This window comes from Panulirus ornatus, chromosome 47 (genome assembly GCF_036320965.1).
Source record: "Panulirus ornatus isolate Po-2019 chromosome 47, ASM3632096v1, whole genome shotgun sequence".
NCBI lineage: Eukaryota > Metazoa > Arthropoda > Malacostraca > Decapoda > Palinuridae > Panulirus > Panulirus ornatus.
Genome location: NC_092270.1, coordinates 7,542,480 through 7,567,784, shown reverse-complemented (window position 1 = coordinate 7,567,784; position 25,305 = coordinate 7,542,480). Strand labels below are relative to the sequence as shown.

Here is a 25,305-nt window from a genome sequence, read left to right as displayed (position 1 = left end):
CTATAAATTGTTGCATAAAGATTCGCCAAGTCATTCATATAATCCTACAATGAAGAATGAAAATCATAGCAATTAAAATACTTAAATCTAACAATTATCATGTCACAGTAACGGCTAAAAATTAACCTGATAGGTTAAAACCTCTGAACAATAATTCATATAACTATCAAACAATTAACATAAATGAAATCATTTCATACCCATGGACCTTAGTAAATAACATTCCATTATAACTATGGCTATTGACACTCGAAAATTCCCCAGCCGAGACGAGAACATTTGACACGGATGTGTTACGTAACCTACTGTACCACTGACCACCACATTATACACACCTTCAATTACCATCAACATACACACAACATCACAACATGACTAATATACGACAGATGTTGCATCACAAGGCAAAGCTGCTTCAACAACACTCTAAAAAAAACCACAGTTTACAAGAGACGGTTTCAAGATAGGGATTATCTAATCATCCCTATCAGTAAAACTGCGACAAACACGTCTGTCTGCCACTACGCCAAGATTGGCCAATCACTCATGCACACTAACACCGCAACGATCACAAAGTTGTAATGAAAGAGGAGACGGACGTGTTCAACTATACTCAAAATTATGTAACCAAAAGAGTAGGTCATGTCAATCGCACCACACTCGGATAACGTAAATATCCCAAATGGTAATTCGTTCAAACACAAACTTTAGTTACAACGTATGAACCGTCCATTCCCGAAAACACACAATCCTCATCAAATTCGATAAATGCAACTCATACCCGTTATCTTACACGCCATTACACACTCCTAAACTATAACAATGGGAGCAATATCTAGGATCTACATATTCAGGGATGGTCAGGGAGGAGCAGCTAAAACACACAAGACTTACAAATGAAGCCATTAATTAGCAAGGAGACCCCACTCACTCATGAACTCATAATTGTTGGTCGCTCGGCGCCATGGCAACCAAAAAAATACACAAACTGAATATGTCACATGAACCTAAAAGTTATATACACGCCAAGTTAAATCCTCCATTAACCAGACTTGACAGATTACTGTGAACATCACCATGCCACTTGATCACTAAATTATCAGCGAGTTAAACAATCTCTAAAATCTATGATAAGAACCGTTGTTAAAAAGTTACTTATTAAACATTTTCCCAGCAATGTGAAGCTACTACAATCATCATCCTGGTTCTAGTCCAAGCAAACGTCTGTTGCACCTGGAGACATTTTACGCCATAGGAGGTAGCAACACTATCTAAGAATAAAGTGGAATAGCTAAGAATATCACAGACCCGTCACGCCACTCTCTCTCTCTCTCTCTCTCTCTCTCCCTTAACCTTTGGCGAGGGAGTTGCCACCAATCTTCCAGTCCTCCATATCTCGACTATTATTATTTTTACTAATCATTCAAACGCCTTAGGACGAAGAGCTATTCAAATCAATAGGTATATCGGTCCCTAAACTTAAAAAAAAAAAAAAAAAAGAATGAGCACACCCACCCACCCCCCAACCATTACGTCAAGTTCAAATATTCCCGTTCAAGAGGGAGGGAGGGAGGGAGGGAAGATGGAGGGGAGGGAATCGTTAAATGTGCGAGGCTAGCGGGTTGGGTAATGGGGGGGGGGGGAACAACTTAGGGTGGGGAGAAATGTTAACATTAAACCCCTATCACCCCTACACAACCTTTCTAACATGTTAAAATGGAATAGAGAAAATTAAGAGGGGGGGAACAATTAAAGAGAAAGTGATGGCAGAGCACAAGTTTCACAAATACGATACAAAAATCGCAACTTCCCACACCTGTAACATCACACTTGATTCACCACACCAATTTTTCTCCAGTTCGTTTGTTCTTGGGTGGACATGTTGCAGAATGTTGTGTCATGTTGTGAAAGTGACTGGATCACTCTCAGGCCGGCCGGCAGACATCAAATTTAAAAAAGCCATTTTGGAGTAAATGCATCACTTGATTCGGAATGAATTGGTCACTCAATTCTTTCCCGCTTTAAAAGCAATCGGCCAGAGATCTAAGCATCTCCAGACAATAAGGAAGAGTCGGAGTATTATTCTAAAATTCCTCCTGCCTGGCCTGTGATCCCTGAACGCGCGCCGCTGGCTACAAAATCTGTCCAAAGAATGACGCCATGGAGGCGTCCCAGCCCGTCCCGGGACCCGGCGCGAGGCTACCACTCCTTTCACGCCCAATAATTTCGCGACATTAACACACCTACTTATATTCTCTAAAATTACTCACTCATACACACAAAAAACCTAAGGGAACCTTAGCGAGCAATACTTCTACGGGGTCATGTGGCACCAGGAACAAAAATGGAATATACCAAAGGGAGCAAAATTTAAATCACGTCAACTAGTCCGCGGTCGTTCAAGGACAGGTGACGGACCCCGCCTATCTACGCCATTACCCATTTCCATTGTAGTTTTGAATATTTTTTTACGTCTTTAGGGGACTCTACTCTCTAGAGGAATATTTCGTCTAGAACCAAGACGGCAGCTTCTTGGTAGCCCCCCAAAAAGGCGCAACCTATCCAACGCCTAAGGCATTATAAACGGCATCATGCATCATATGTCACTTTCCATTGGCAATACCTCTTTGTTTTGGATATTGTTTTTCACTACTAGTGCGGCAGGAAGTGATGACTAAACTGAGTTATTTACCACTGATATCCACTAATGTTGTGAACGGGAAATCATCATAGGATCGACAGTGTTCATATCAACGACAGCAGTAACGACCAAGGACTGACGTGGCAGCCCGCACACCCGGCTACAATCGCTAGGAAAATCCCAATATTGGAACTTGAATCCGTGGATAAATTTTCTCTCTGTCAATAGATTTATAAGACACTACTCCACATACATCAGGTCAGTATAATAATGCAAATTAAAATATATGGCTTAAGCTAAAGGAGGATTCACTTGATATAACAACATCTACGTAATTTTAAAAGATTTTGGTGTACCTCACAAATTCTCGCTTTCCCTGGGCCTCGCTTGTGACGTCATCGCTCAGGATCGATATTCTCACACGGTTTAGTTCATTCGGCTCTCCTTTCTTTGAGCGATTCTTTGAAGTAAAATATAACATTGTAAAACTGTCATCCTGCAAACTCTTAAAACAAGTACCGATAATTAACACAATTCACAGAGAGTCCATTTCCGCTCTCGGCAACATACCCCTATTTTACTGACAGGCAACTCATGTTTAACAGTTATATTGAAAAAAAAAAAAGACCAACTAATGCGAAGTAACTTCCATTCACCGTAGGAGGGAGTTCATGAAGAAATATCTCTACCCCCTCGACCTTCGTATAAAAAAAATAGTATATATACATTCAGCAACATGATACTGTATGCGAGATGGACAACATCCAATTTTGGGATCGAGTCTTGTGATACGGCTGACCGCTACCTCAGCCCTACGAAAATCTACAAGCCAGCAACGAAATACAATCATGGACGAAGTGTATGAGAAGAAAGACGTAGCTATTTGATAAACAGATGTGTGTACTTTCTCTGTTTTGTATACCTCCTGGCCATGCATGTCCCACTCACTCTACCCTCCCACGTCCCTGTCTCTGCCTTTTAGCAATACCTTGTCGTGGGCAGTAAGGTTGGTTGGAACTCTTACGGATCAAACAGTCCATTCATGCTGAGCTCAGCATCTGCCGCCCTTCCTTGCAGCCTTGGTAGACATAACATTGATCGATTCCTCCCATCATTAAAGATTTGCTTGGCATTTGGCATTCTCTCATGTGTAATCCCGCTTGGCACCCATTAACCTCTTACAGTCTCAAAAGGCACAGCCAGCAATCGACCTTCTTAAAATGTTACGTCAGTCACCCATGCAAGGAAGCTCAGGACATACCTGCATAGTTAGGCTCAGTTCTCACTTGCTTTCTATTATAGCTAGGCTCAGTACTCACTTGCTTTCCTCATAACTTAGCACTCGGATTCTTTCCTCGTACTTGGCTCCTTGCTTTTTTGGCTAAGCTGTTATACCTCCTTCCCTCGACCAGCTAAGCTGCGGAAATTCCCTTCATTCTATGAGTCGTTCCCCTCTTCATTTAACCTTTCTTCCTTCAAAAATCTAATAGACAAACACCTGCGAAGACCCGATTAAATTCTACTTTTCATTTTACTCCTTTCGTTCACCCGAGATGGCCTCGACTGGGGCATGGTTTTCCCGTGAAAATCATCGGTCATTCTATGAAGAAAGACTTGGTAATTCACTCGAAGCTGAGTTTGTACTAAGACTCGGCATTCTTTGGCACACAGAAGTCCCCTTGTAGCTAAGTTCAGCTCATAGCAGCTTCCCGTACAGCTGAGCTCAGCCTCTCTTATAGCCAGACTCAGTACCCAGCGACCTCCCTTGTAAGTAGGCTCAGCACCCAGTAGCCTTGAAGCTAAGGTCAACATCTAGCAGCTTCCCTAGTGGCTTCACTCACTAGTCAGAGGCCTCCCTTGTACCTGTTTTCAGCACTCAATGACCTTCCTTGTACCTATGTTCAGCATTCAATGACCTTCCTTGTACCTATGTTCAGCACTCAATGAACTTCCTTGTACCTATGTTCAGCACTCAATGACCTCCCTTGTACCTATGTCCAGCACTCAATGACCTTCCTTGTACCTTTGTTCAGCACTCAATGACCTCCCTTGTACCTATGTCCAGCACTGAATGACCTTTCTTGTACCTTTGTTCAGCACTGAATGACCTTCCTTGTACCTATGTTCAGCACCCAATGACCTTTCTTGAGGCTAGACTCAGCATCCACCAGTTCCAACACAACAGTCACCCCCTGTGGCTAGGTTTAGCGCCCCCCCAAACCTCCCGTGTACCCTATTTGTGGCCACGATATGCACACACAAAAAAAAATCCTTTGTGGCTGGCTAGGCTGTGCATCCAATAGCTTCTCTTGTACCTACATTTCAGCATCCAGTATCCTGCTTTGCAGGTAAACTCAGCGTCCAAAACCCACCTCCCTTGTAACTACGTTAATAAAGCATCCACAAGCACCGTGGCAGCTAGGCTCAGCACCCATGTCTCTACTGTAACTAGGCTTACGGAACCACCAGTTTCCCTAGTACCGAACTCTAACAAGGCGCTCAGCACCCATGTCTCTACTGTAACTAGGCTTACGGAACCACCAGTTTCCCTAGTACCGAACTCTAACAAGGCGCTCGGCACCCAACAACCCCTCCTTCCTTGAAGATGGGCTCAGCACCCAGCATCCTCCTGTGTGTTAGGCTTAGAACCCAGAAGGTTCCCCTGTAGCTATGCTCAACACCCAGTAGCCTCTTTGTGGCTTGGCTCACCTCCACCAACCAGCCTCCCTTGCAGTGAGGCTCAGCACCTAGCAGTTTCGCTTGCAGATAGGCTCAGCACCCAACAGCCTCCCTTGTAGTGAGGCTCTCCCTTGTAGTCAGGCTCGGTACCTAGCAGTCTCCCTCGTAGGGAAGGTTCGGCACCCAGCACAGTCCTATGTACCCAGGCTCAGCACTCTCCCTTGCAGCATGCTATAAAGCCAGGCCAATTCGATTGTTACTAGGGTCAGCATTCAGCAGCCTCCCTTTCAGCTAGGCACAGTACCCAAAAGCTTGTCTTCTAGCTAGGCTCAGCAGAAGGCTCAGCACCCAGGAACCTCCCTTCATACTAGGCTCAGCACCCATTGGCTTCCGTTAAGGCTAGGCTCACAACTCCCCCATCCTAACCATCTCCGAAAAGAGTTGCCATCACGTCTCACCAGCCTAGGGATAATCAATAAGCCAACCCCTAAACCTTGGTAACACTAACCACCCCTCCCGCACCTCCACTCAACCCATCCCGCACTTCCAGAAGATTCCAACCTAAGGGTCAGCATTTGGAAACTGAACTATAAAGAAGGAATAGACAAATTACATCAACGATTGCTGTGGCCATAGCAATTCCTATGTTTCCCATTGACGCACACTTCAACAACCTATACGCACAGAATCTCCCCCTCCCCCAAACACCCAAAACAAACAAACAACCTATATGCACATATTCCCCCCCCCCACACACACATATACATGCCCCCTCCCCTAACAACCATACCAGTCATAAACCATATACACACCGAAATGACCCGCCAAGCACTTAAAAAAACTACTGAGCGGAATTACATCATTTTTTAAAAATCAAGTTAAACCTTTTTCCTTTTTTTTTTTATCTAGAAGACAACCTAGTCATGGCTCAATCACGCCTCCTGTAGTCTATCTTATGTAAACTCATGTAAACTCACAACGTCACCAGACAGACAACCATCTGAAACTCCACTCCTCAGACATGCGAGGGTTATTCCTCCCCGTCTCACGTTCTGGACCCCATCCATCAAACCAAAACTGTAAACACCGTTTCAGCCGATCACAAGACCCGTGACAGCTTTCACATGTTCTTTTGGAAGGTAATAATAAAGGAGGGAAGGATTTCTAGCCTCCCGCTCCCACTTATTCTTGGTCGGTCGCCTTCTCCAGTGTGGATACGCTTATACTTTTCCAAAAGAAGGAACAGAGAAAGGGGCCAAGTGAGGAGTTTCCCCCCCACTCAGGCTCGGTCCTCAGTTCTCAACGCTACCTCGCGAACGCGGGAAATGGAAATCAATGGGAGTGCAGTTACATGAAATAACTTCTCATTCCAAAGGAGTCTACATTTTCTGGCTTAAGAAAGTAGCACAGCCTTCATAAGAGGCCCTGGGTAATCAGGACTCTCACAAAAATTGGGCTCGGAGTAATCATATATATATATATATATATATATATATATATATATATATATATATATATATATATATATATATATATTCTTTTTTCTTTCAAACTATTCGCCATTTCCCGCGTTAGCGAGGTAGCGTTAAGAACAGAGGACTCGGCCTTTGAGGGAATATCCTCACCTGGCCCCCTTCTCTGTTCCCTCTTTTGGAAAATTAGAAAAAAAAAAAAAAAAACGAGAGAGGAGAGGATTTCCAGCCCGCCATCCTAATCATTTGCCATTCACTAATACTGTCACAGATTAACGCTTTGTCGACTTTAATCAATACACGTTTTCCACATCCACGAATCTGTTAGGCATTCCGCATGTGTACGTGCAAAGTGGACCCTGATGATTATGCATACATGCGTGTAGCCCGGCATGCACACATGAGTCATTGTACGCGTACGTGTGGGTGTGCACGACCACATAATCCCCAGGTCCGTAAGTGTCATACATCTGACAGCCCACGGTGCAAGCCACACACACACACACACACACACACACACACACACACACCAACCCCGGTAAGTCAACCTATCCTAACGTACTTGCTACAAATTTGCATTTATCGTCATCTGAAATGCAGATCCCTAATTCGTGCGCTGTGTGCCAAAAAGAAAAAAAAAATCGGAGCACATCATTTCCTGGTACGCTGGTAATATTAGGTGTCTTTGAGAAGAATGTAATTGACAACAAAAAACTTCATTAAACATACAAACAGGCTTTTGAAATATATGAGGGTGGGGTATATTTTGTCGGATAAAAACATCAGTATATATATATATATATATATATATATATATATATATACACTGGAGGAAGAGGCAGGAACGTGTATCGCTCATCACACTTCTACTTGTTTCACTGTTCCCCTGTGACGCGTACATCCTATTTTTGCCCTCATTCTTCATCTGACCCGGAAGTTTCTGACCGTGTTGTCTAATCTCTTTAAGGCTTTACAATTTACACCTTACAACTTCAACACAACTTAATTAAAGGGGTTCTTCGCCCGCTTTCACTTTTTTTTTGTGTGTGTGTGGTGCCTATTCGCTATGTTCCACGATATCATCGCTTAATTTCAGCACTTTCGTTCATGAGAGAGAGAGAGAGAGAGAGAGAGGAGAGAGAGAGAGAGAGAGAGAGAGAGAGAGAGAGAGAGAGAGAGAGAGTATCGCTGCTCTCTACGAGGTACTGATACATATATAACTGTTCTTAAAATACAACTCGATGCGAATACCCGAACCCTCTCGTCTCCTTGAGAACTCGAGCGAGTTCGTTCACTCTGGGATTAGGCTGATAATATCCGTAAATGTCACCCTCTCCCTCTTTCTTTCTCCCTCTCTTTCTAAGATATCTATTTACTACGAGAAGGGTTAACATTTTAAGTACCTTAATCAGACAATGCAACGTAGGAAAAAAATAAATACGAGTGCAGTAACGCAAACTGGAAATCCGATTTAAAAGTGGTTTTCAGTTAGACCAACGATATGCTATGATGCCAATTCTCCTCGACACCCTTCCCTAAGTGTAAGACTGCACTACACCGACAAGAAGATGGACCTGGTGACTAATGTCTCCCTTATCTGGTACATGGTAAAGATGCTTCGGGCGAGAACTCCTCTTTGACCTTTTCAAAGGACCTTACCATATGGATGGCGAACAAAGCGTTGGGGTTCTTGACATCTGAGACCGTGTCTCCCTCAGGACAAAACAGGTTCTAACCTTATCTACTCAGACCACTCGATTAAGAGTAATGGAATCTTTAATTTCATTTTCAGCTCTTTATTGTAAAAACAAAAAAAAAAAAAAAAAAAGGGTCCTAATCTGCCGCTAGGTATCCTTTTTGGAATCTTATATTACCTTCTCCATACTACTAATGTCTTGTATTTCCGAAGCCCTATTTGGAAAATTATATCCACCGAGACTTTCACTAAACTGACGACGAGCAGTTGAACTAAATCATTACCCAAAGGCTCAACTGTTTGAAATATGGTGTGCTAAAACGCGAAGCAAATTCCATACGGTGTATGATAACGGTAATGGAAGATCTGCTAGCTCTGGGATGAGGCTGGATGACAGTCGTTAATGAACGGAAAGGAGTATAATTTGGCTGAGGACCTTCTCGCTCATCCTTAACATAGCCGGGGGGTAAGGGAGTACTATAAGCCTTGGAGTTGCAGTAGCCTCTAAAAAAAAAAAGGAGTGTCTCTGGGTGGTACAGTTATAAATGATGTGAACTATCCCATTATGAAACCAAAGAAGCACACAAGTACAGAGAGAGAGAGAGAGAGAGAGTCGTGTTGCCACAGTATGACAGTACCAAGTGACCCCCGTGGTGGCAAGATTGCAGGCGGGGTGCCACAACAGCGACTCATGTAGGATGGGAGATTACACTGCTTATGATGGCACCTGTAAATTATAACGCCATAACAGGTACACTGTTACAACGGGAAACTACCATGAGTCGGTTGGGAAGTGTGAAATTCATACAAAAATATATAAAACAAAAAGGGGGGGGGGGCGTCGGGGGTGGAATCCGAGCTGGGTCTGTCATTTCCGAGGCAAATAACAGTGGATTTGAGTCTACAGTCATATATATATATATATATATATATATATATATATATATATATATATATATATATATATATATATATATGAGTTCAGTGTGTTTAGAGCTGAAAACAATTTCTTCCTAAAATGTCACAAGAAATTCGTTTCACACACACACACACACATTCATCAACTTCAATCTTACTCCAAAGAACTGAGAAAGTTATTTCTGCAGATAAATGCTATAAACCGAGGTGCTCGACCGCTCATTGAGACATTGCGTCCCGGCCAGAATGAAACTCGCATGGCATCTCGTTGAGTGATGCTGTGGGCATGATGAATGCAATGGAGACTGGTAACCTTTCAAGACTCCCCATATTCCTTTATGGTTCGATAAATAAACACTAACTGCCTGGTTAGGTTGCCAAACTGGCTCATGCCACAAGTGATCCACCTTGATATTATTGGCCAAGTGTGGCGAGTGGCTGGAACCCTAGGCATCGGAAATATATCCACGACATAAGGAACACTGACCGTGGGATCTACATACATACGTGTTTGTCATGGACTTGGAGCGGCCATCTGGGACTCTTCATAAATATGCCATGACTCCCTAAGGGATTTCTTCAAGAAGAGTGTGGCTTGGAGATGAAACAACGCTACTGAACTTCATTTCTTATGCACGACAATATAACGGTACGACTCTTAACTTTGATGGTATGATTCTCCTGACCTTAAGCTTTAGGACAGGTCGAATGCTAAGCCATCAAAAACAAAGGGAAGTACTGTGGTGTTCTATTGGTCCCTCTGAATGTCAGAGAAGTACTTCACCTCCATTGATGTGTAAGAAAGTTTCTCCACGAACTGATCATGGTGAAGAAGAAATCATTAAGTCATGATAATGACGGGCGCAAGGATTAGCCCCAATTGTAACTGGATGCCTGTGCGTGCATGACGCCGGGTTGCTCATTTTAGTCGCTAGCATGGGGTGGAAAACGAGTTCATAAGGAATGATGGAGTGGTGAATTGGAATGATTTGATGAGCCCTGAAAACCTACAATTCAACTAAAGCCTAGCCAAGTTACAGTTCACCTCGCCTTACGAAATCTTGTTTAAACTTGCCAAAAATTCGTTTGACTTAAATCAAGCAGCCTTGATCTTCGGTGATATCTGTTCTTCAAGGAAAAGCGTGGCCGTAAATTTGAACCAAAGTAAAAGAAAACTCATATACATAGTCTAAACGTTACACAAAATTTGAATACAAAAACCACGTTCATTTGTTCTATGACGTCATTCATGAGCCCTGATAACTAGCGGCCATCTTTAATTTATTCATTCTTAAATAAGTTATCAAAAATTATAATCAATATTGGTTAAGGACATTTCTTAGTAGGTGTCCTGGATAGCATATGTCATAATACTTTTATACATAAGTTGGCTTTAAGGCAGCTAATGCACATGATAAAATGTTACATTCCTGCTATAGTCATGGACTTTAATGCAAAAAAAAAGAAAAAATCTAATCCCAATATGCACAATTGATTGTTTTTATCATTTCTATGGATGAATTTTGTGGATAACAATGTACGTCATTTCCCCTAGACTGGGGTGTGAACCGGATGTTGCTCAACGATTGTCGTCCACTCACACAGCACAGCTGCCAACTGTACTTAATGCAAATGAGGAACATCTATCAATGTAAGCCACAGCATGGATGACATCCAACTCCCCAGCCATCCATTATATCATAAGCTTTGCTTGGTATATAAAAACACGCTAAAGCGTGAGGCTAAACACTAAGGAAACATGGGGCTGATCAAGGACAAACACACACTATGGGGAAAAACTTGTTGGTTGATCAACTCCTGCTAGATATAATTAATTTGAATTCAAACATTAGCTGTAAAGAGTACGACATTCTGATATATATGAGAGAAATAACCGGAGGAAAGTGGTATATGGGGGGCGACATGCTGGCACTGGTCTGGATCGGGGCATAAGAAACGATCATGGAAAACCATGGAAACGTGACACATGATTAATGCTAGACTCTCACATACTTCAAAAATGGAGGAAGGCGAAGTTCCGGAAGCTTCAGACACAGGGCCTTTGGAATCGCTGAACGATGCCATATGTTTCTCCATTGATTACGTATGGAGTGACCTGACCTATTATTATTGCGTGGGCACGGCGGCCTATATGCAAGCATTCTACCTTCGGCCTCCTCGCTGCGGCGCATGCCATCTTAAATCTCATTTTCCCGTGCAGACATGTTTACCTTGATGACATGGGTAAGGGAAATTGTCTCCCCAGAACATTTCATGACACTTACCAACATGTTTTGTTGCTCCTTGATGACTCTTGATACCTGGCTGGTTGTAGGCTATTGTCGTTTAATGGTGTTAATGATCCTTAATGGCAGAATGCACTGTGTACCACAAAACTGTGCCCGTTAGCTGAGTGGTCGGTTATGATACGGGTAATGATACAGTTTTCCAATGATTTTGTCATGAGAATCATACAATATAATCATCCGGTTAAGTTACAACTCACTGTAGGATTTTCTTTTTACATAAGTTGATTCTTACATAGGCGTCTTAGACGATGATTTTTTTTTTTTTTTTTTCGTTTCTCGTTACAGTTGTTAGCATTAATTGTAGGTTGGTGGCTTTCATGTAAAGTTCCATCTTATATTTTTTTGTTTGATACATTTCTCACTTGATACTAATCACTAATTTCACGTGTACGTGATGACTTTACACTAAGCTAATTTTGTCCAGAATCGAATATTAGGTTATTCTAAGAATATGGTATTAGTGTAGAAAAAAAGAATATCTAAGAGAATTGGAAACAAATTCTAGCAATACGGCAGTGCTGTGTGGTATATATGTGGGTCTCAAATATGCCCTTATAAATATATATATATATATATATATATATATATATATATATATATATATATATATATATATATATATATATATATATATATATCCCTGGGGATAGGAGAGAAAGAATACTTCCCACGTATTCCCTGCATGTCGTAGAAGGCGACTGAAAGGGAAGGGAGCGGGGAGCTGGAAATCCTCCCCTCTCATTTTTTTTTTAATCTTCCAAAAGAAGGAACAGAGAGGGGGGCCAGGTGAGGATATTCCCTCAAAGGCCCAGTCCTCTGTTCTTAACGCTACCTCGCTAATTGCGGGAAATGGTGAATAGTATGAAAGAAAAAAGAAAATATATATATATAAAGTTTAATATGAATCTGTTCCGAATATTATAAGAAATGAAGTGAATAAGGTTAAAATACATCAACAATAGGAAATAGGTGACGTAAAGAAACTTTTAAGTAATATTGCATGCAGCTGGTGGCTGATTCATGTGAGAAACTGCAGAAGCTGGTGACTGAGTTTGGTAAAGTGTGTGGAAGAAGAAAGTTAAGAGTAAATGTGAATAAGAGCAAGGTTATTAGGTACAGTAGGGTTGAGGGTCAAGTCAATTGGGAGGTGAGTTTGAATGGAGAAAAACTGGAGGAAGTGAAGTGTTTTAGATATCTGGGAGTGGATCTGGCAGCGGATGGAACCATGGAAGCGGAAGTGGATCATAGGGTGGGGGAGGGGGCGAAAATTTTGGGAGCCTTGAAAAATGTGTGGAAGTCGAGAACATTATCTCGGAAAGCAAAAATGGGTATGTTTGAAGGAATAGTGGTTCCAACAATGTTGTATGGTTGCGAGGCGTGGGCTATGGATAGAGTTGTGCGCAGGAGGATGGATGTGCTGGAAATGAGATGTTTGAGGACAATGTGTGGTGTGAGGTGGTTTGATCGAGTAAGTAACGTAAGGGTAAGAGAGATGTGTGGAAATAAAAAGAGCGTGGTTGAGAGAGCAGAAGAGGGTGTTTTGAAATGGTTTGGGCACATGGAGAGAATGAGTGAGGAAAGATTGACCAAGAGGATATATGTGTCGGAGGTGGAGGGAACGAGGAGAAGAGGGAGACCAAATTGGAGGTGGAAAGATGGAGTGAAAAAGATTTTGTGTGATCGGGGCCTGAACATGCAGGAGGGTGAAAGGAGGGCAAGGAATAGAGTGAATTGGAGCGATGTGGTATACAGGGGTTGACGTGCTGTCAGTGGATTGAATCAAGGCATGTGAAGCGTCTGGGGTAAACCATGGAAAGCTGTGTAGGTATGTATATTTGCGTGTGTGGACGTGTGTATGTGCATGTGTATGGGGGGGGGTTGGGCCATTTCTTTCGTCTGTTTCCTTGCGCTACCTCGCAAACGCGGGAGACAGCGACAAAGTATAAAAAAAAAAAAAAAAAAAAAAAAAAGAAACTTCTGAATACTAAAAGCTTTACTTGTGGTAAAGCTTCAGTAATCATGATGCACTTATGAGAATTCATTTAGGATACATCTATTATTGGCAGTATGATGATGGTACTCATGTCATTCCTTGTTAACTTTGTGGGAAGGTGGAGTCCCATATATCATACCATTACATTATGGAGTGTACCTGCTTTGCGGAATTTAAGGGATACAATATTAGTGATGTGACACAAATGGTGTTTTTGTGTTAAGGAAGACGTGAGAAGGAATATTATGAAATTGTTTCATAAAATAGACACAAGATTTTAGTTTTCATTTATTTTCTGAAGAGTGTAATTTGAGCTTGTATGGGTGGGCTGGTTAGCATTCCAACCAGCTCCCTTTGATGTAATTGTCAATAAACTTTTTGAATTTGAATGGTATCTTGGAGGCGGTCAAGATAATACAAGAGCACTCATGAAGGGGAGAAACAAGTCTAGACCGCACAAACTTGGTCTAGATATATGGTACATTTTATCAAAAGTCTAAACCACTGTATATTTAGTAAAAGCACTAACGCTGGTGAACATCAATATTTACCTGAATGATTAGAGATTATCAAGCATTAATGAAAGTAACAAGTTTGAAGAAATTTTTTTTTTAGTTATAATGTTCCCATTCATATGTCAACATCTGAAGTAAGGGAGAATACTTTCATTGGTAGAATGTAGTTGAAAGGTACCACTAAAAGTAGGAATATCACCATTTTGCAAGAAACAGGAAAATAGAAAAACCTTTGAAATCATGTTTGTCAAATGCAATTCCAAGAATACATTTACTATCTACGTTTGATAGTACTTCTGAAGTACCTCATATGCATGGCAAGAGAGCAGCAACACAAGTTAAAGGGCATATAGCAGATGTAAACCATGTTTCATCAGGTTGCACTGTATATTATCTTATTTACAAAGTATACTAACTTATGGAGGCATTTCTTTTAACATTTGAGGATATCCCACAGAGGGTGTACAGTATATAATAGGACTGCTTTATTCACTGTTACATGACACAGAAGTAAATCAAAACTTTTCTCATAATGACATGGCTGTTAAGAGTATCAAGTGTAATGAGGCAGTATATGATAGTTAAGGTGCTAGCAATCATTTTTTCCCGTAATTCCAGATATAAGAAAATAAGACAATCCATGTGGTATATTAAAACAGTATCAAGTATATGGAAATGAAAATTTATTTTGGTCTTCAATATCAGCATTAAATGTAGTCACAAAGCAAGCAGTCAAGTCAACCGGAATGTTACAAACCTTCTTGAAAATAAACATCTTTCTTTCATAATATGTTTGATCGATAATTTGCAGCCTGAACATGTTTTGCCTTTGCTATGTCGTTCACTATAGAAAACAACTCTATAAAATGCTAATACACCTTACAATAATAAAAATCATTGTACAACAGTCTATAATGTAAGACTACAAGAACATAATAAAGTTATCTGTAGAAAATACTGGGGAATGATTACATTAAACAATATATATACTGTACAACAAATAACAATTTACCGAAAAGACTTCGATATAGTTAATATATACTATCAGTAGATATACATTCCAATTAATAAAGATTGCAGTAAAATTTCTAAACAGGAGCATGATAAGTGTAAGTTGCTCTTTTGATGCATCGCAACCTGTGTATCAAAAATCACACAGTTTGAGGCATTTTTTTCTGTTGTATGACAGATAAACAGCAGAACATCCTTCTCTTTTCAGAATTATGCATACTATATTCAATTGTTTTTTTCCTTGGAAGGGAACTCTCAAGCAAACTTTCTATTACAGAAAATTATATTGACCAGAACTAGAAATCTGTTCATATAAAAATAAAGCAGTGATCCACAATTCTATTTACCATATATAGCTCCCAAGCCCTAACATTTTTACAATTTATAAAACATATATACATGCAGTCAGCTCAATAGAGTATCCCTAACAGAAGATAATTCAATAACTATATGAACATTCAAAGGGGATTCCCCTATTATTAGAGCACTAATAATAAAACCCTTAATGTTCCAATACGCCACTAGGTTTTGTATGACTAATAGGCATTGTGATACTTCATGATCACACCAACACATTTACCATGATTATTCAATTCTTACCTATTTAATGAAATTATCATAGTTTGCTTTATCATTTGGGAATAAGTTAACCAAGCTTAAAAGTTATTCATACTAGTGTTCCTATCATCAAAAGGTAAGTTAATAAAGGCAGGTTATTTTTAGGTTAGAAAACTGACAACATGTAAAAGGTAAAATTATCAAAGACAACAGAGTATATTGTTGAGATTTTGTACAGGCCAACCTTTTGAAGACTTTATGTGGTAACCAATAATGTTAATTAACTTCTTTAAATGAAGATTCCATTATCTGGTGAATTTATTCATGACATATGCAATACTGTACATTGCATGATGAATGCATGCACAGCAATCTCCCATACAATGACAACTCATTGAGGGAAATTTTGCCATTGTGACACATTTTCGCATGTAACACAACCTCTCATAGTTGCAAAAGACTTGAAATATTATGCAGTTGCAGGAAAGAAAACTTCAAGAGGAAACTGCTGAAATATCCCCGACCATTGGCCACTTTACTACCACGGAAAAGTAGAAGTGCTCGACTAGAGATGCTTCAGGTAGCTTTATTTAAGAAAAATAAACCATGTCACACAACCACAACTTCACATCTAGTTGAAACACAGAATGAGATAAGCTGCTAGGTGAAGTGGATGCCCTAGTATTTCTCTATTTCCATCTAAGTAACCCTCACTGCACCCTATCCCACTCCACAAACACAAAGCCTTCATCACCACATTTCCTAATATACTTTCATTAAATGTCATCTAAACTTATAAATTGTTCCACGCACTTTCCATATACACAGATGAAATATAGATTTGAATGATTAAAACAATATTAATATTTTACAATGTAACACCTCATCTTTCAAAAGCAAGGTTTCACTTGCATCAAATTTCAGCACCCTCTTAAACTAAGATAAAAATACTTCAAACAAATATTTATCTCAACACATGCTTTAATAGTCATACATAAAATAAAAAAAGAAGCATGTACAGTTTACTTTATAGCATGAATATTATAAAAAGACTGAAGCCTAACATGATCCTGAAAGTGCTAATTGAGCTGGGAAAATACATATTATTTTCAAGCTCATGGTTTACCTGGTATGAAAGGTTAAGAAGAATGAACCTATCATGCATAATGAATAATTAAGAAGTTTTTCAGTGAAAAGGAAGCATTTGTACATTTGTTCACTTCAGCACTCTGTATAAAAGTCAAGGACATAAGTAAGTGAAGTAAGTAGAAAGCTGTCTGTATTTGATCCACCCAATGTAAATGATAAGAATCTAATATACTAATTACAGTGATAATATGGTAAAGATTCAACTAAATAACAGAAAAGTCAGCAAACTGAAGATGTTCAAATGACTTTTGATGGGAAGAGTATGAAACAAGTTCTCAATGAAAGTACAAAAAATGTCCTGTCTGTGAAATTCTTATTCTGTATCTCAAACTTTTATAATGCAAGATGATATTTTCAAGTAGACTGGAACTTTTACCTTTGGGGTAAATTTCAATTTTCTGAGAGACATTTCTGAGAGACACCGAATCCTCAAGAGCATTCATTTCCTGTTCTTCATGACATGTAAGTAAAACCCTATATCTTGATGAGAACTGTTGGGGTCTGAGCAGAACAAGAATGAGTGGAGCTGGAGGTTACAACTCATCCCTGAAAACTGATCTAGTAGACCCAAAGAAACCAAGCTAACTAGTGAACAGCAAGTCTCCTGTTGAAAATATTTGAACAAGTGTCTGAAAGGATTTAAAATGGAGACATGGGAGAAAGGAACAAAATGAAAAAAGCAAAGTTAGAGTTCTAATGATATATTTAATTAAATGTCCTATTTCAAGGTATAAATTAACTATAGTGGAGGTGTCCCAGCAAAATGAGTCATATCAATTACTATGCATGTTTTATATAAATAAAGATGAGTCAACTGATTTATGGCTTGGCACATTTATACAAATATCATATTAAATATACAAAGCTGAGAACATAATAAATTATGAAAAGATAATTCAGTATCCTGGACAAATGGGAAAAATTATGTCAAATGATGAGTGATTATAAAAAAAGATATAATGCAGGGGAGTAACGGAGAAGAATTAATGTCGTAAATATTACATGAATGATTATAACGTGAAGACAAGCTCAATAAAGGACAATGACCCGGGATCAGAACTATAAGAAAAACTGGGCATATGTCAATCATGTTTCCATGATATTTTGTAATACTGAAATGAATAAACAAATCAAAATCCTAGCTCACTAATCCCAAATAAACTACATTAAATAATTAATATTTTTCTGGTATTCTTTCCCAAATACACCTCACAAATATTCTTAATTTTGAGAAATATTTACCTAAACACTGGGTAAATTTGTGATCAGAGATTGGGAATATTCTCCAAATACAACACCCCAAAAACAAAATGGGTAATAATAGAAAAATAGAGGATCTTCAAGATTCAAAGAAATGCCTATTTTCCAATTCAATGTATAAACAAGTCACTAAAAGTTTTCATTTCATTCAGAAAATGCTCTACTGTATTATCTTTCACAGAGGGAAAATCATATACGACCATGAAGACAAAATCATCAAGCACACTATTTCCATACATCACTCATTACTCCATCTTGCAAAGATAACGCAGTTGCAACATTTTCACGTCTGCATGGTCGAGTTTTACCACACCTTCATTGTGGTCTATAGAGAGAAGATTGCCTGTCTGCTCACGTTCCTCTCCAAAGATTACCTAAAAATATTTGGAAAGGTCTAGGTTAATCATACTTTTCTAATATTACTGTGAAATGCGTAGATTTTTCAAAACAATGATATATTTCAAATGAAGGAATTAATCACTTACGAAAATTGAATTTATATACATAGATGGGTCACCAGAGAATTCATGGATGTACATAAATGAAACATTAGGCTGTATGCACCTGACTGGCCTCACATAGGCGGGAATGGATTTAAGAAAATACAGAGATAGAGATAAAAGGTATTCATGATGCCCTTTGTTTTCATTATCATTACCTAACCCCAGGACCCCTTCTCCATGGCCACCAGCAGCTTCAAGGCTGCACTACAATCACAAGCAAGGAAAGGATGGATACCCTATCTGTGAGAAGTTCTTTGACAACAATATTCTCTGATGATATGGCTTCACCAACAATGGCATAACCACAAGAAGGTGGAGTCTGATAACACCTAACATGTACACAGTTCTAATAATTCTAAACATTCCAGAAAATAATCAGAATAAGTGGAAACTTAAAAACGAATGCTTTAATGTTCATCACAACTGGATAAACAATGATTAGAAGCAAGATGCAAAATCAACCCAAATTTCAACAATAAACAGCAACAACTAATCCAACACAGAAATGTATCCAATAGCAAAAAATTGATCATTACTAATGTAAAACTAAGCAGCACACAAATCATGAGATGAGACACTTACCTTAACTCGATCTCCCTGTGCAGGCGTGACTGGTTCTAGGTGCTCACCAAGGATATTGACAACACGTTCTTCTTCAGGAAGGAACACAGAGCACATACCTCCCTGTAAAAGAATGGTCAGGTTCACTGATAAAAAAGAACTTGTATGCACACTCTTTATCCTTATCTTCAAAGATAATAAACAAAACTTACTTCTGATCACATTAGTAAAGCTAAGAAATATGTATCAATCATACAGATTTATTTTTATATTCATTTCTTTATTTTGCTTTGTGGCTGTCTCCCGCGTTTGCGAGGTAGCTCAAGGAAACAGACGAAAGAAATGGCCCAACCCACCCCCATACACATGTATATACATACACGTCCACACACGCAAATATACATACCTATACATCTCAATGTACACATATATATACACACACAGACATATACATATATACACATGTACATAATTCATACTGTCTGCCTTTATTTATTCCCATCGCCACCTTGCCACACATGGAATAACACCACCCTCCCCCCTCATGTGTGCGAGGTAGCGCTAGGAAAAAACAACAAAGGCCCCATTCGTACACAATCAGTCTCTAGCTGCCATGTAATAATGCCCGAACCCACAGCTCCCTTTCCACATCCAGGCCCCACACAACTTTCCATAGTTTACTTCCATGGTTTACCCCAGACGCTTCACATGCCCTGATTCAATCCATTGACAGCACGTCGACCCTGGTATACCACATTGATCCAATTCACTCTATTCCTTGCCCGCCTTTCACCCTCCTGCATGTTCAGGCCCCGATCACTCAAAATCTTTTTCACTCCATCTTTCCACCTCCAATTTGGTCTCCCACTTCTCCTCGTTCCCTCCACCTCCGACACATATATCCTCTTGGTCAATCTTTCCTCACTCATTCTCTCCATGTGCCCAAACCATTTCAAAACACCCTCTTCTGCTCTCTCAATCACGCTCTTTTTATTTCCACACATCTCTCTTACCCTTACATTACTTACTCATTCAAACCACCTCACACCACACATTGTCCTCAAACATCTCATTTCCAGCACATCTACCCCTCATACAGATTTTTTTTTTTTCCTTTTTTTTTATACTTTGTCGCTGTCACCCGCGTTTGCGAGGTAGCGCAAGGAAACAGACGAAAGAAATGGCCCAACCCCCCCCCATACACATGTACATACGTCCACACACGCAAATATACATACCTACACAGCTTTCCATGGTTTACCCCAGACGCTTCACATGCCTTGATTCAATCCACTGACAGCACGTCAACCCCTGTATACCACATCGCTCCAATTCACTCTATTCCTTGCCCTCCTTTCACCCTCCTGCATGTTCAGGCCCCGATCACACAAAATCTTTTTCACTCCATCTTTCCACCTCCAATTTGGTCTCCCTCTTCTCCTCGTTCCCTCCACCTCCGACACATATATCCTCTTGGTCAATCTTTCCTCACTCATTCTCTCCATGTGCCCAAACCATTTCAAAACACCCTCTTCTGCTCTCTCAACCACGCTCTTTTTATTTCCACACATCTCTCTTACCCTTACGTTACTTACTCGATCAAACCACCTCACACCACACATTGTCCTCAAACATCTCATTTCCAGCACATCCATCCTCCTGCGCACATCTCTATCCATAGCCCACGCCTCGCAACCATACAACATTGTTGGAACCACTATTCCTTCAAACATACCCACTTTTGCTTTCCGAGATAATGTTCTTGACTTCCACACATTTTTCAAGGCTCCCAAAATTTTCGCCCCCTCCCCCACCCTATGATCCACTTCCGCTTCCATGGTTCCATCCGCTGACAGATCCACTCCCAGATATCTAAAACACTTCACTTCCTCCAGTTTTTCTCCATTCAAACTCACCTCCCAATTGACTTGACCCTCACCCCTACTGTACCTAATAACCTTGCTCTTATTCACATTTACTCTTAACTTTCTTCTTGCATTCAAGATTAAAGGCACTTGTGTTGGACACATACTTTATTGACACAATTTTTGATTGTTTTGGATGTGCAAGTTGCATTAAGTAAATAAGTTTTGAAGCACAGGCTTTTTAACCCTTTGTCAGCAGAATCTTTTTCCAGGTGCATTCTCTAATAAAATATGAAACTGGACATTGGTTCTTTTTAATTTTCTCCCAATGCAAACCCAAAGTTTCCATTATTCTTTTTTTATTATACTTTGTCGCTGTCTCCCGCGTTTGCGAGGTAGCGCAAGGAAACAGACGAAAGAAATGGCCCAACCCACCCCCATACACATGTATATACATACGTCCACACACGCAAATATACACACCTACACAGCTTTCCATGGTTTACCCCAGCCGCTTCACATGCCTTGATTCAAAGTTTCCATATCTGGCATTAATATTTTGTTGAAACAACATCAGTGCAGAAAAAAAAGTACTAGTCTTGAATGCTACACAGCCGTGTTGCCAACTCATGAGCAATCGACATCAGCAAACACAGTCATTATGTATCTTTATTAATGCGTAACACCTTACACACACACACACAATAATGAACAAACTGCAAAAGGGCATAGAAAAATCCGAAATGTCAGATTTAAAGGAACACTAAACAGCCCCATCTTGCTAGCTCATGAGCACTCATTAAACATGTCATTCTGTAAATTTCTTTTCTTTCATGCATGCTTGCTATATTCTGCTCAAGCAAGGGAACTGTTAAGAACATATAACTGAGTCTTAGAGAAAAAAGATCCTGTACTGGTCCCTTCCTCTTCCATTTTTTGATAAAATACATGAGAGGATTCCCAGCATCCTACTCCCACACCTTTTAGTTGCCTTCTATGACATGTAGGAGATACATGGGCTGTATTCTTCCTCCCATATCCCCTTGGATCATATATCTAAGCATTGTAATACATAACAGACACTTACATAGCATATCTTGACATTAGAATTTCCATAAATTACCCAAATAATGGTGAAAATAATGTATAGGCAGCAAAAATACGACAATCACTACATGAATGGTGACAGTCATTATTTATGCACAATGTATAAGTCAGCAACCATGTGTGGGAAGTATCTTACAAGACTTTGGTGCCATTTTTCAGCTAGGGGAGGATCAGTGAACCTTGTAGGATATATAAATTGTTTTAACAGCAGTATCTCATGGTGAAAAAGCAAATTGTGTATTACTACTTTAAATGTAATTCATGGTAAAAGGTTATGCTATACCTAGAACAAAAAGGGGAATTTTCTATGGGTAGTAATTGAGGCTGACAAAGACCAACCTCTTTGTAACCTACAACTACAAAATTAAGAATCTTCCGGCAATAAAGGCATTAACTCACATTTTCAACAAAGGGTACTTTTAACCATATCTTACACACAACTAATGAGTACAAAAATATGTATTCCTTACCGACACACCACGGATGACACCTGTCTGGCCAATGAGACCTGAATCGTCGTGAGTCTCCTTGATTCTCACTTCAATATCTGTTGTCTGCCAATCATGCATACCTAAGGAGTCCATGCCTATGGAAGAAAGTATATTGAACAACAGAATGAAAAAAAAAAACCTGCAGCAACTAAATGCCTTTTCTCTCACTTATATACATACAGCAAAAAAAAATAATTCCATAATCTCATTAAATAATTGTGCTCAACAACTGCGTAATTTTAACTCTACAAAATCATGGGAAACAAAAAGGATGCAACTGATATTGCAAAATGATATCAGAATTAAGAGGGAATTTCACAAACTCATACAAGTTATACTGCAAATCATGTTCACAAAAAAGAAACTTTAATATATGTAAATTAAGAGAAGTCTCTTGTTTAAAAGATGAGGAATAAAATACCTAACTAAAGGAAAAACTCAATACTATGTGAACTTGGTATCATGAATAAATATCTAAAAGGACATGACTGATTAATGAAAGTAACAGAGTTTAGGAAGGACTTAACTGATGATATATACTGTATAACTTACCTGCACCTGGTGTCTGTGGGTTATAGGGAGATGGTGCTCCAGGCGTCATGGGACTGTATGAAGCTAGAGGTGAGGGAGAAGCATATCCAGAGCCAGGTGATGGAGAACCCTGATACCCTGTGCCAGGGCTTGGCGTTCCCACATATGCAGCAGGGCTACCACCAGCTGAAAGAAAATTAAGTTAAAATGCTATCCATATGCATTATATATAGTTACGCATTACATAATCTAATCTTTCTAACCAATATCAAAGTGCATTCTCCTCCATAACAGTGTGCCTACTGCAGTGCAGTAACCTCAACAACAAATGACTGACATACTTCAACAAATGACTGACATACTTCAGCAGGTTCATTTGTTAAATACATCATTGTCAAATATCTTTCCTTACCCTGTACTCTATCATCGTCTTTATCTATCAACACTTACTTTCCCTAAAGCATACAACTTTGGTCATCATCTTCAAAAACATTATCCACACATTTATACCCCTTCATAATCATAGCTCTCATCAAAATACCTTGTTTCCTTCTGATCATTTTCCAAATTTCTCAAATCAGTGGGTGCTGTCTAACCATCAGTGTCCTAGACCCATTTCAGTAGCTTGGAACAGGGTGAGCTACAATTTTCCTCCCAAACCCACTGTCTAGTAAAAGGCCGAGATACAAAATTCCAGAATGCATACCAACTATGCATCTACTCATAGTACAATATCGAAACTAGCATAACATTTTAACACCTGTTTCATCATATCATACTCAACACAGCCATTCCTATTTCTCACACATAATCATCTTACTTTTAGTTGAAACTGGTCCAGTATTTTATAATTTCTACATAATTCTTATACCACTACTCATAACTCTAGTAAGTTCCACTACTATTGCTATCCTCTGCATATAACTACATCCCTGACATCTATTTCCTTAGAGCACATTATTTCAATGAAAATACTCTCAAAAATATCCAAAATGCAGATGTATAAGATGGTATTTTTCTTGCAAAGCCAGTTGACCTATTTCCCATTTAGAAAGGCAGAGGCAGAAAAAAATACTGGCCTAATTTACTTGCATCCACACTCTATATGTAATGTATAATGCAACAAAACTAGAGCCTCTTATCCAGAGCCTAGCCCTAAAGACTCTCCATAATTTTCCAAACCACTTCATATCCCCATTCAGCCTAATGACTGCGTGTCACCTCTTGTATCCCACACCACTTAAGTTCACTCTATCCCATGTACACCCATCTTTCTCACGCATGTAACACTTACGCTGATACACTGGTGAAGGCTCAGGTTGATAGGGACTGTAGTTATGGTCAGAGCTATAAACTGTACCAGGGGTCTGTGGGGTGTAAGGGCCCTGTCCAGCATCTGACTGATAACCTGGAGTCCCTGTAAAGCATAAACTATGTAAGAAACAGAAGAAATACAATATAATCATCAACAGCATTCAGCTATAAAATCATTATCCTTAAACTACTATGAGATAAGCTTCTAAATAACCATGAGTAAATTACTATCTATACCACAGGAAACATATATCTTAATACAACACTTAGTAATCTGCAGTGATATCAGATGATGAATTCAAACCACAATATTTCATTACCAGGATTGTAAGCAGGTGAGGGCGATGCCTCATCAAAGGAGTAGTCATCAAATTCGGAGTGTCGTCCTGGGGTGTTAGAGATGGTAGGATCCCATGCAGATTGTCTGAGGGAGGTAGAGAGAAGATTTAATTTGCTTCAGCTGCTATCTACTATTCTTTAGTTCTACTTAAATCAATCTTCTTCCATATACTGTTTTTGTGATGTTGCTAATATAAGACTCAATCTAAAAAAAAAAAAATCTTACTCTGAGATCAACTCAATTTAAATCTCTCATTTCCTGCCCTATGATATAAACAATGTAGTGCTTTTACATTACATGAATTACAGCCTAACTCTGAATAACCATTATACAAATTTCTAAGTTCAGCTGTAATCAATTAACAAAAAAATAGTAATTTAGTACATATGGTG

At 39.4% G+C, this 25,305-nt stretch overlaps 2 protein-coding genes across 6 annotated transcripts in view; both read right to left on the bottom strand.

Moving 5' to 3' along the window:
- su(sable) (suppressor of sable) overlaps nucleotides 1–11,713 on the bottom strand; it is a 48,683-nt gene extending 36,970 nt beyond the window's left edge. For 2 of the 5 annotated variants that reach the window (XM_071689617.1, XM_071689621.1), the window contains exon 1: nucleotides 2,693–2,820. The gene's annotated coding sequence lies outside the window, so the exon portion shown is untranslated. Of the gene's footprint in view, nucleotides 1–1,816; nucleotides 2,171–2,623; nucleotides 2,643–2,692; nucleotides 2,821–11,691 lie in introns of those variants that run through there. The other 3 variants (XM_071689620.1, XM_071689619.1, XM_071689618.1) reach the window with 3 other exon arrangements.
- Nucleotides 11,714–14,889: 3,176 nt separating this feature from the next.
- The window catches only part of Spt5 (Transcription elongation factor subunit Spt5), a 32,786-nt gene continuing 22,370 nt past the window's right edge, over nucleotides 14,890–25,305 (bottom strand). The window contains exons 17-22 of the mRNA XM_071689616.1: nucleotides 24,894–24,997; nucleotides 24,554–24,676; nucleotides 23,281–23,445; nucleotides 22,708–22,823; nucleotides 19,287–19,388; nucleotides 14,890–18,575 (exon numbers count right to left, since the gene is read on the bottom strand). Coding sequence (XP_071545717.1) covers nucleotides 18,447–18,575; nucleotides 19,287–19,388; nucleotides 22,708–22,823; nucleotides 23,281–23,445; nucleotides 24,554–24,676; nucleotides 24,894–24,997 — 739 coding nt within the window. The 3' untranslated portion in view covers nucleotides 14,890–18,446. The remainder of the gene's footprint in view (nucleotides 18,576–19,286; nucleotides 19,389–22,707; nucleotides 22,824–23,280; nucleotides 23,446–24,553; nucleotides 24,677–24,893; nucleotides 24,998–25,305) is intronic.